The 12,876-nt window shown below is 33.8% G+C and overlaps 1 protein-coding gene across 1 annotated transcript; it reads right to left on the bottom strand.

The window, feature by feature from the left end:
- On the bottom strand, positions 1–3,793 carry LOC113695226 (chaperone protein dnaJ 6-like). Its single transcript, XM_027214246.2, has 8 exons — positions 3,507–3,793; positions 2,032–2,130; positions 1,789–1,890; positions 1,192–1,251; positions 1,005–1,111; positions 841–923; positions 539–629; positions 1–441 (listed from the first exon to the last, which is right to left on the bottom strand). The coding sequence occupies exons 1-8, from the start codon at positions 3,618–3,620 to the stop codon at positions 255–257; spliced, it is 843 nt and encodes a 280-aa protein (XP_027070047.2). The 5' UTR covers positions 3,621–3,793; the 3' UTR covers positions 1–254.
- Positions 3,794–12,876: the final 9,083 nt, after the last annotated feature.

The raw sequence follows: 12,876 nt of genomic DNA, 5'->3' as shown, positions 1-12,876 counted from the left end.
TGGAGAAAGATTTGGACATGATCATTCTTTTCCAAATAGCAAGCCCAGATGCACATTACCATGTAGAGCTAAAAAAGGCTCTTACTCCCAATTAAAAAGCAAAAGGCTAATATAATACAAGGGAAATGCTGAAGACCAGAAAACTGAAAAGAAAAGTACAAGCCAAGCCGCTGTTTAATTTTAAATGACTACATCAGGCAGGTTAAATTTACAGCAGAAGAGTTCTGTTGCATACATATTGCTCAAAATCACAGTTACTTCCGCTTGGATGCCTTCCTGCTTTCAAGTTTTCGTCGAGCAGCTTCAAATTCTTCTTCACTAGGCTCTGGTTCCCCACCATGTTTGCTAACCAGAGTTGAGAGCATAGAGTTGATCTTGCCAATCCTCTCATTTTGCCGCTGAGAGATGATAGCATGCAAATCTTCCGAGTTTTTCTTTTCTCTGGAAAGGACTCTGATGTTAATAACATGGCTTGCTTGAGTTTTAATTTAAAATTAGATTACTGAAGCACCAACATCAGATATAAAAAACTACTCACTTTTTCCTCCTCTTTAATGGACTAGTAGGCGGTTTTGTTTCAGAAACTTGCTTAGCCCATTTCTCATACAATTTAGTTGACTTCAGAGCTCCTAAATATTGTTGTTCAAAAAAGAAGAAGCCAGGTAAAGGGAAGGACAGTTAGATACGTGCCTCCAAAAAACACATCACAACAAATAAGCATAGAGTTATTGAATCTTGCACGTATCAAAGTCAGCCCTAAACAGTGATTCGATATTGACTCAGCAATGTTGTAACAAGTTATTTACTCCTGATGAATACAAATTAAGCCATAAAACAAACCTCCAGCTATTGCCTCATCAAGATAATCCTTGAACCGATGTGAATCCAACTTTTGATCAGAGCAAAGCATGTAACAGAAAACCCTAAACAAACAAGAAAATTTCGATGATAATCTGCCCCATTAAAGTTCCAAGGGTGGGAGAAGAAAATAGATCCTATCATACCTATTCATGTTACCCTTGTGCATCTTGTACAGATCAATCAAATCCTTTTTCTCCGTCTCAGAGCCTCTATAGCTTGCTTCAAACTCTTCAATATCAGCCTCAGTGACCTATGAACAGAGGAGATCATATTAAGAAAGGATATATCAGAAAGGGGGTGGAGAAGTTGACAATCTGAGAAAATAATAACCTTTTTATACAAGGTTTGGAAAAATTCCTTCAAATTCTGGCAGACATCTCCTGCAAGGTCCTGTAAGTGAGTAATAAAATGTGTCAAGACTACTCGAGGAGGACCGGATATACATAGAATAAGGAGCCCAGGGAAGCCCATTCTTTCCAATTTTAAATAGGAACCAAATAAAAACAGTTGTTGAAGAATAAACACAAGTTTGGAACAAAGCATAATCAAGATTTCACCAAACAAGTTACCTGAACTCCACTGAACCAAATAGAAAAGAAAATACAGAAAGCACATCTAAGAATATCCACATGCATAATCACAACAGTCACAAATGTAGAAAATAAAGATTACCAACAAAACTCACCAACTCTAAGCATGATCTCAAGTAAAAAGCTAAGCCTAACAGAAAACACTCCCAAGACTTCAAAGGGCAAAATTGTAACAATATTCTGAATGCATCTCCCAGGGTGAATTCTGAGCACAGGCCTCCCGAAATAAAGGGACTTACAGTACTTTTAAAGCCAACAAGCATCTTTTCAGTATATCCCGATCTTACTGACTCTGTCTAAAACAGCAAAAACTGAAAATTTTTGTATGGCCACTTACAGCATCATCAACACAGCCAGTCTGGTCATATAGTGCCCGTTTCTCCTCATCACCAAGAATTGACATAACCTTTTGTAGTTGCTGAAATTTCTCCTTAGCATCCTACAGAAAAGATAAGCAAAAGTTTGACTCTTTTTAAGATCAAGCAAAACTAACACTGAGGTTCAAACATAACCTGAATGTAAATTCAATACAAAAACAACCAAAACGCTTACAGAAGAAAACAGTAGGATGGAAAGTTACCTCATCACCAGGATTCTTGTCAGGATGCAGACGTAGAGCCAATTTGTAATAAGCTTTTTTAATTTCTTGCTGGGATGCAGTTCTTTCTACCCCAAGAATCTACAACAGAAAGAACTTATCAGGGAACCTCTATTGCTTGAATTTGGATGGATTGTAAAGCAAATCCAACACTCAGCAAACATTAAACAACACACTTGAAATATACCAGAAGTAAGAGCATTTAAAAAAAAAAAATCACAGAAGCATGCTTGTTGAAAAGTGAGAATACTATAGGAGATGAACAAGAAAATGGTACAAAAAGGAACTCACAGAAACTGCTTATCTACCACGGACTACATGGGTCATTTTGATGACAATTCTCATTTTCAGAAAGTAAATAGAAGGCTTTCTTGGTTAACCATGAAGGAAATAACTAAAGGAGAACATCACAGCAATTGCCTGATCATCTTAAGGGAGTGAATGAGATGCCCAAGGTGATTATTACTTGTCACCAGCATTGCTTGGAATAGAACAGGAGCTGTGAATAAGGCTTAAGGTTGCCTTTAATTAGTCTATCTCAAAAGAGTTACAGGCCAGCTACAAGAGCTCCGTTGGTATATTCTTTTGTAAGCTTATTCAGCTTATTTAGTGAGCTGAAGATGTAGGCTAAACTAAACCATCACAGGGATAGCAACAAACAAATAAACTTTGATTGTACCATTAGGAAAGCAACATCAATGAAAAATACATAATTCCTCTATAAGCAGGAAATACATAATCCTTTTACTTGAGACCTTATTAACCATAGGACAGCTCTTCTAAAACCCAGAGTAGCAGGCTGACTTATTCAAACCAAATCTCTTGTACATATGATGCTTGAGAATAATGGCACAACATCTCAAACCTAAAAGATGAACGTACAATAGTGTAACCATTCCCTCAGGTGTAATTTCCTATTAGACCAGGAAAAAAAAAAGAATTATAAAAACCCTCAATTACTTCTCTGCTAAAACGGCAGTATCTTGATTCCACAATTTCTCATTAATTATTACCCATCAGCTCATTTTTTGCTCGGTCAAGTTTTGTAGCTTATGCCAAATCAACAGTCGCAAGAATCACACTTTCCAATCTAAACTACCAAATTGGTACAATCCAAGTCGAGTATATTGCAAACATATCTTCTTCTCACACAATAAAAGAAGAATTCAAAAATTAGAGGCACTTCAGATTACACAGGCACTGAAGTGGTACTAGACTAACTTCCCTGCAACCCAACTTCTCAGAATTATGAAAAGGAAACATAGAAGACCTACTATTCTCAATTAAACAATAACAAACAAACAAATAAAAAAGCAAGAAAGAAAATGCGACTCTTCGCCCTATTTTCGAACATTTCCAACCATATGCAAAAATAATAATAATAAATAAATGAATAAAAAGAAGCCCAGCAATTATTAGAGAAAAAAAGAATCAGATGACGGAGAAAAGAATGGTACCTCGTAAAGGGTCTTTTCTGTGGGAGAAGAAGCTTCCAATTTGCTCTGGTTTTCCGGAATTTCTTCTTCTAGGTTTTCTTCGGAAACCCTAGCCGTCTTCTTTCTCTTCCCCATTTCAGAATTCCTTGAAGCAGTTTTGCCAAAAGGCGGTTGAAGCAGAATGCTTTGCCTTGACGTAATTGATTTAAGCTGAGCTCGGCGGAGAAAATGGGCAATCACTGGTTTGCGTGGGGGATTTCAATTCTGTTTATCTCTATAGAGATTTATGATTTTCCCGCCTTAGCTCTTTCTTGATTTTCACTTCTTCCCGCGTTAAAATATACCGTATGAGGTATGACCTTAATTGGATTCTTTTTTTTTTCTTTCTTGTTTAGTTTTTTTGGGATTTAAAAAGAACGCGCGACCAAATAGGTTTGTTAGGAAAAAAAAAAATAGGTTTGTTTAGCAGGTTCCTTCACCCTCTGTGTGCTAGGGCTTCGAATTCTCTGTTCCCAAAATAGTTTCTGTCCATCTGTTTTTTATTTGTACAGCTGTCATGTGTCTCTAACTTTTTGTTAATCCAAACTTAAATAAATCGATAATAATCGATTTACAAGTTTACTCAAAATCAATTAAAACAGATAATTCAAAACTTTTTTTTATTTTCTTTTTAACAAAAAAGAGTCTTGTTGATTTGGGGTAAAAAATAAAGAAGAGTTTTAGTTGATTTCTATGTTTATGATCAACAAGACTCTTTTTTTGTTAAAACGAAAATTAAAAAAAAGTTTTGAGTTATCTGTTTTAATTGATTTTGAGTAAATTTGTAAACCGATTATTATCGGTTTATTTGAATTTGGGTTAACAAAAGACTAGAGACGCGTGACAGCCGTACAAATAAGGAAGGAAGACTACTTTGAGAACAAAGGATTCGAAGCCCTATGCTAGGCTAGTAATAACGTTGAAAGACAAATTAAACTAGTTGATATCAAAATCAAGCTTAACTTGTTAATAACTCATTCGATTTTGATTCGTTAACTAGTCAATGTCAATATAAGGTTGAAAGGCGTTTAATGTTTGATAACTTTTAAGCAAATAAATAAGTCAAATTTAAATAAAATTTTAAACTCGTTAAAATAATCAAATGAATTTAAACACTAGAATGTTCAGTTTAATTCGCTCATTTACACTCTAGTAGGCTCTAATTTACCACTGAAATAGCTCAAATAACGAATACACCCCCGGTTTCAAATGTTTACACCCCTTAGTAGGCTCTAAATTACCACTAAAATAGCTGAAATGATAAATACGCACTGATTCCAGATGTTTATTTCCATGAATATCATCCTACAGCCATTTATAGTATTTATTTTCCTCCTCCTTCCATTCTGTCGTTTTTCATTTTTATTTTTTCTAGTTCCCTCCCTTAACCCTCCAAAATCCCAAACCCCCAACTGCCTGCCAAGAAACCTCATCTCCAACACCCTTATCTCATTAACATTCCCTACCCATGTTTCCCCTCTCTCAACTTAGTTTAACCCTTCAAATTGTATGGCCATGTGTACAAGCATTAATATTATTGTTGCCAAATCATGGAATTAGCACTGGGAAGCACGCTTTTCCAAAATTCAGTGAACAGTCAATGAATTAATCGTAGTATTTGATGCCAAAAAACCTTAGATTCATTTATTAAAGTGGATAACAAATGACAGGTTGCCCAATTTTGCATCATATGCCGTCAACAAGTGTATCAAATGATGGGCTTTCAACACACATGAAGGTGTTGGGATAGTCTTTAATTTGGTTCCTTGCTTGAATGGGCAAAGCGAATTGTCTATTTGAATATGTGCTGGATTCATTGGTCCATGTTCTTGCCTGGAGGATTATTCTAATTAAAATTTCAAGTCACCTGATGAAGGTGCTAGGATAGTCTTTTGAAAATTGACCTGGTTGCTGAATTTGTGCCAAAATTAATTTTTTATTTTATGTGAATCACATCCAACATCTAGTAACTTGCATATAGAAGTGTTCCTACTACCTCACATCGAGCTAATATGTCAGCTGTTATGAAATCCTAGGCCTACCTGTCTTCGTCAGTGAAACCTTCATCCATATGTTTTCTATGTACGTCTCAACTCGAGTGAAGATTTTGAAAGTTTGTTTCAAACATTATTGTTTCTTTCCTTCTTTTGACAGTGTATCTTAATTTTATGATATTTTGTCAGTGTAACATTATGAAAGTTGTTTGGTCATCTGCTTCTCGATCGAAGTCAACAACCCTAAGGTAGTTAGGTAATCTCCACTGAGACATTTACAGGTGTAAACCTGTCCCCTATTTGATTAAGGCTTCACCCCATTGATTCGTTTTCAAAATTGCTTGTCGAATATGCTTACATGTAGGGGTGGCAATCCGATTGATGACGAAGTTGGCGGATTGGGTTGAGACTCAGGTACGATAGGAAATTTATTGATCATAACCTGATCCGCCAACCTGTGATGGGTCAGTATATCTGACCTGAACTTGAAATTTTTGGGTTGGCAGATCACCAAAATGACCTGGTATGACCCGAAACATAACTCCAATTTACGAATTTATCACTATAGTTTCTAACAGAACCAATTCCGCACAAAACTAAGTACATAATCAAGTAATAAAAATTTCGATAAAATAATCTCAAGCCAAATCTGAAATAAATTAAAATACGGTAAAAGTATTTTATCCCAAACCAGATCCGGAATATATTAAGACACTATAAAAGTAGAAAATAATGTAATACATCATTTGTCCAAATATAACAATTCCAACTTTATACAAGTTAAACAAATTCATTTAGGATTAAGTGGTTAATGCCTTTGGGAGAAAAGAATAACTTAGTTTAATTAGATAAATTATTTTTTATATTTATTAAATTATTTTTAATTCATAAACGGGTGATCGGGTCAACCTGTGGGTGACCTAAATTCGACTCTTTTTTTCGAGTTCATCGAGTTTGATCCGATTCTAATCCAAACCCGTGGAGTCTTAATCCAACCCATTAATTTTGTATTAGTTTCGTATTGTGTTTTTAGATCGTGTCAGAAATTACCACCCCTACTTACATGGTCCACTTGTGATAACTTTTTTTTTTTTTTTTTGCAGTTTTTGTATTTCCAATTCACATCATCTGTAATATTAGATAAATGGTGTTGGGATGCTACAATCTAAATTTCTAATTAACATTAGTTTGAAGATCTTTCTTATCTGAGCTACTTGGAATTGCGCAACTGCTGGTGGTTTGTGATTGGGAACTTGCTGAAGTAAGGAAAAAAGATGCTTTGGATCAAGCCAAAGGGGCGTGGAAAGCAACTGCCTTCTGAACTACTTGCTGAAGAAAGAGGAATGCATTCAAACATTGAGGCACATGTCAATTCAAGAGACTTTTACAAGGGAATTCCTACGGCGAACTAGAAGCTTTACAGTCTCAGATTGAGGCACAGATGCTGTCTGGTATGGCTAAGGTGGTCGAATATTGGGAAGCCCTTCTTAAACGTCAAATATTGGGGTGATGCCTCTGTGCTGCTTTAGAGTTTGTGATCAAAACCGAGAGTTGCCCTGATTAATTCATATTCTCAATTTCAGGCTTTCTGAAGGAAATACCTGCCAAAATTTTACGCAAGCATTAACAGTGCTTTGAAAAACCGCTGGGAGTTGGAGATAGTGAAAGAGTATTGAATCCAAAGCCTGACGAGGAAGATGCTGGTCATGACAAAAAAGGTGATGAAATCTTATCATGCCTGGGACTTTTCCTTCTGGATTTTGCACCTTGATCTTTGGTTGACATCTTGTGCAGATACTGAATTATCTCTTCAGAACCTACAATGCATGAAGAGACTCCAGAGGGTAGATAAAGGGGCTATATAATTTTAACCACAGTTAAATTCATGGTAATGAAAACGGAGAACCGTATTCATCAAATAAAACTTTTGTTCACCAACTCTTGCTGACGCTAAAGCCAAATTACTTTGGATTAACCTTTTTTTTTTTTTTTGCACTGACAGTGATAGTGAAGTGATTTTTTTATACTAATAGTTGTAAATGTATACTATATGTACATGATTTGATTTCATATTTTATGGCTTATCTAAATCTGCTAGTGTTAAAAAAAAAAAAAAAGTTATAAAGTGATAATGTATAACAAACTTACTCAACTACTTTACTTGGAAAAGGAAAATCTATTTCTTAACAGATTTTGAAGAATATATTTTCGTCGTGCTATTGTTTGCAAGAACAAAAAGGAAGAAGAAAATGAATTACGTACAATAAAATTTTGTTGGAAAAAAAACCGAAATGCTCCACTAGATTTTTGTTGCTTTATAAGTCTTCCAATAAGTCCAATAGTTTACTCCAGTCAAACAAAGAATTCGAATAAAGTTCTTGCATTCATAAATTTTCATCTTCGAAATAGATCATGTCAAAGGAAATGGATAAAAAAAAAAAAGAAAAAGATTGGAGATTTCATTTTGCGACAAAAAGGGGAAAGACTATCCATACCCAAAATGAAGTTTGACAAACAACAAAAGAATTGGTGGCTCAAACGCGGAATAGAACAGGGAAAGAAAGCTAGGCATCTTTTACAATCTTCACATTTTCACACTGAGCATAATGGTGAGGAGTTAAGGCTGGCTACTGCTGATATAGAATGCTATCCAAACACATAAATCCTAATTTCTAAAGTCGTCAGCTGAACTTCCACAAATCACTTTCTTTGCATGTATTAAATTCGATTAAGAATTGTAGCAAGTCTTATTTGTTTTGCAAGCTTCGTGTTTTTTAGGCTGATTTGACGTTACTGATGGGGGAATGCATCTTTGGAGCAGCCGCGGTTTTTGTCGTTCATTCCATTTTTTCCTTTTTTTGTTGTATTTTTCTTTTTGATGACATGGACTTTTGCATGGAGAATTTACTCTATAGATTTATTTATTTGGGATGCATTATAATGTGCACATTTGAACGTGGGATACTAAGCGCCCTTTTGGCAAATGAGTTTTTTGGATATTTGTCTAAAATTTTACTATAGAAGTTGTAGAAAAAAATTTTGAAGTGTGTAAATTTTTGAATATTTTAAAGTGTATAATTTAAAATTTTTGAGAAGTTTTTTTAGTTTAGTGTAGTTAAAGTTGCTAAAAAATTTGAAGCAAACAAATTTGCTCAAAAACTTGCTTGCCAAACAAGTTTGTGCTTCAACTTCAATCGATAACAATACTGGAGGTGATCCTTGGATGCCTATTTGGAACAACGAATGCCTCATTATAACTTTCTTTTCTTGAAAATTTGTAATACCATTTTCGATTTATATGTTTTTCTCCAAAGAGAAAATATTGATATGTTTGAAAGTGTAGAGCGAAATGTTCTTAATTCTATGAAAGTAAAACCGAAACCTAAGGCTACAAACGAGCCGAGTTGAATCGAGTTTTAGATTTATCGAACTAAGCTCGACTTAATAACAGGTGGGTTCGAGTTCGAGCTCGAACTCGACGAGCCAAGAAAATCGAGCTTGAGCTCAACTCGACCAAGGAAAAGCCAGGCTCGAGCTCGACTCGACAAGGCTCGTGAGCATTGTAGCTCGATTTCTGACTCGCAAGCAGCTCGAATTGTCGGCCCGTAATGTAGCTCGAATTTCTGACTCGTGAGCAGCTCGTTAGCTCGAGTCTCTGGAAATTAATCTAATAAAAATAACAAATAATTATTTTTCTTAATAAATAATAAAATATTAGGAATATATATGTAATTTTATTATTAAAATAATAAATAAATAAATATATATATATACTCGAGCTTGCGAGTCGAACTCAATATTTTGTGCTCGAACTCAAGCTCGAGTTCGATTTCACCAACTCGAGCTCGACTCGAGTTCAATATTGATCGAACTCGAGTCGAGTTTTGACTCGAGCTGCTCGCGAACTCGGTTCGTTTGCAGCTCTATCGAAGCCAAAGCCAAATCGTGGTTTTGAACGACTGTTAATGGACAGTGAAGACTTCATCATATACAATTATAAATTAACAACCTCAATTTTCTAGTGTTCGAAATTACTCTTTCTTCATCATATACAATCATATGTTAGCATGCCTCCATTGAAGCTTCATCTATATGTTCTTTTCTTGTCCTTCTTTTCCATTCTAGTAGTTTGAGTTAGTTGTTTGGTTGGGCTACTTCAGCCTCTTCTAGCCGCTACTGAATCTGGAATTTAATCTATTGGAGAAAAACAAATGATAAGATTAGGTTAAATGTTGAACGTGATGTATGTACCTATCTTGCATTTAGACATAAATTTCAAATTTGGTCCCTATAGTTAGCCCTAATCTTAGAAATACCACAATTGTTTTTTATATATACTCAATCTATTAAAATAGAAATAAACCCTTAAGAGTTATTTTTTCGGGGTATTGCAGTAATAATAGATAATCAGTGTGTAAGTTAATAAATTACTTTCACTTATCTTTACTTTTAGAGAAAATGGCCAAAAAGTTACTAAATTATTTAAAATTCCCCATTTTGGTCGCTAAGCTTTTTCTTGAGTCAAATTATTCATTCAACTAATAAAGATATATGCTTTTAGTCACTCAATTAATGAAAAGGTTCATTTTTAGGGTCTGTTTGGTTGGAAGTAAAATGTTTTCCTTGGGAAAATATTTTCTGTGGAAGTAATTTTCCATGAAAATCATTTCCCTTTCATCATTTTCAGGTGTTTGGTTAGCTTATTGAAAATATTTTCTTACTTCATTTTTCTGGTGTTTGTTTAACTTTTGAAATATTTTCACTTTTATCTCTATCTTTACTTTCTACACATTATAACTACATACTTCTTCCCATGCAAAATAAGAAACTTTATCTCATTGTTTAACTTTAAAAAATCTTGGAGAAATGTATATATGAATAAAAAATATCTCCTTAAGCAATAAACAAATTGCTGGTCATTTAGTGTCAAATATCAATCACATGCAATGCTTATTGTGACATATATCTTGCACTCTCACTGCTAAAAGTTTCTCTAGAAAAGAATGTCCCTATTATATATAATTAATTACTAGCATAGGATGAGCAGGATGAGTTTTTTTATTATTTTGAATATACTAGGGGGAGGGTTTGGTTGGGTTGGGTGGTACGGGGGAGGGAGTGTAAGGAAGAGGTCTTGGGTTCGAGTCCTCCTGTTTACACTAAAAAAAAAAAAAATACTACAAGATGTTTTCAGTAAGTTTGGAACATACTACAGGCGGGATGCATGCATTTCGGAAAACAACTTCAGTAAATTTGGAAGGGAAGTTGTTTTCCATAAGATGAGTGAAAATATTTTACATAGGAAAATGTTTTCAGTAACTTTTGTGCAACCAAACACGGGAAATTAGGAAAATATTTTCCTGTAAAACATTTTCACCCGAAACAAACGGACCCTTAGTCTATCAACTAATGAAAATTTATACTTTTCAATCACAAAATGCATGTTTTAATTAGTTGAATGACCACTTTAGCTAAATAAAAAGTTTAGTGGCTGAAATGAAAAAATCCTAAATAGTTTAGTTACAATATGTGACATTTGCTCTTATTTTATTTTCACCATGATTTTGATAATCAAGTGAGTTTTGATCATTTCAAAATCAAATCATTGTTCGGTTACACTATAGTTTTGTACAAAAAAAGTTGAGATGCAAGCTTCGAATGGCATATGTGTTGAACAAATATTTTTTTTTCATATTTATCGAAGTGAATTTGTTAAATTGTTAATCCGATCCAACCTTGTAATTTAACTTCATCCTGGATTTAATCAAAGAAAAGAACTTTCGTGATTGAAACCGATCAAATCAGTACGTGGTAAACTTCTTGATGATGCTAATCCTAGTAGATAATTGTTTTTTGTTGGCAATGAATTGTTTTCCTTTACATAAAATGTTTGCGAACATTTTGACATGGAATGCAGAGGACCACAAATAAAAGATATTGTAGACTTGCAGTCGTCTAAGATAGTAAAAATGTATACATATGATTTAGACGCCATTTGGATTGAAGCAGACGAATGCAAAGAAAAGAAAAAGCACTCCCGTGGAAAAGAAATAAAAGAGAAAGTAGAGAAAGATTTTCATCCATTTTATTTGAATTGCATGTGGAACGGGAAAAAAAATCACTGTATATATTGTCTAGAATGCTGAACGAAAGGAAAAGATTATTGTGCGTTAGAACAATTTTTCGGCCATAACTTAACAAAATTTATTGTCTAAGATATTTTAACTTCCTATAGTTTCAAAACATATATTATGATATCTCACAGTTTGGACTAATTTAAAAAAGCGACAAAAATCAATTAACGAGTTTGAAATACACGCGCTTTTTTTGTGAGTATTTGTACTGGAAACAAACAAATTTTCAATTGATATACCTATTATACCATTAGAATTATAATACAAAAAAGCCCCCTTGTGGTTAAGTAAACCTACAGAAAAAGTCTCTTATAGTTTCAAATCATACAATCCAGTACTTCTTAGTTTGAACTAATGTGAAAAATCGACAAAAATCATTTAAACTAACAAGTTTGAGGTTCCTTAACATGGAAAATAATTTTTTAATTCAAATTTTTAGCTAATATACCTATTAAACCCCTTAGAACTCATAAAATTTTCAAAAACAACCCAAAACTCTCAAATACAACTCACCTTATTTCTATACATAAAATAAATAAATAAAAATTTCCAAATAAAACTTACCTTATCTCTATACATAAAATAAATAAATAAAAACTTTCAAATACAAGTTCCTTATTCCTATACACAAAATAAATAAATAAAAACAACATATAACAATAGGAGGTTTTTTTGTAGGTTGGTTTAACCACAGGGGATTTTTTCATAAGTTTGCTTAATAAGATGGTTGTTAAAAGGTTTTTTATTGCTTATATATATTAGGGTAATTGTGCCATTTCGTCCACCTCCATTAGTTTTGATGATTTCTGTTGATATTTCAAATTAGTTCAAACCATAAAGGTCTAAAATGTATGATTTGAAACAACCATAAGAGACTTGTCCGTAGGTTAACGTAATCACATGGGGTTTTTTTGTATTTTATCCATATGTAATATATTATGTTTAAAAGCAAGATATTTTATATGATAGTATATAAATATATAATTAGGGTCAAAATTTAATGGGACTTAATTTTCAATTTAGTGTAGTCTACAATCAGTTTACAATTAACTCTCGGGTCATATATTTAGGTTCAAACTGTACCGTGTCGAGCTTTTCATGAGGCTCGGACCCTTTTCTGGGCTGAGTGGGCCAAGATCGGGCCTATCATTTTTTACCCCCTAATTTTTTTGTCTTCAGTATCAGGCTTCTTATATACGTACAGGCATCGAGTACCGAATTTGC

Source organism: Coffea arabica, chromosome 6e (assembly GCF_036785885.1).
Source record: "Coffea arabica cultivar ET-39 chromosome 6e, Coffea Arabica ET-39 HiFi, whole genome shotgun sequence".
In the NCBI taxonomy this organism is placed as follows: Eukaryota; Viridiplantae; Streptophyta; class Magnoliopsida; order Gentianales; family Rubiaceae; genus Coffea; species Coffea arabica.
Note: the sequence above shows the minus strand (reverse complement) of the source record. Positions and strands in the feature narration are given on the sequence as shown.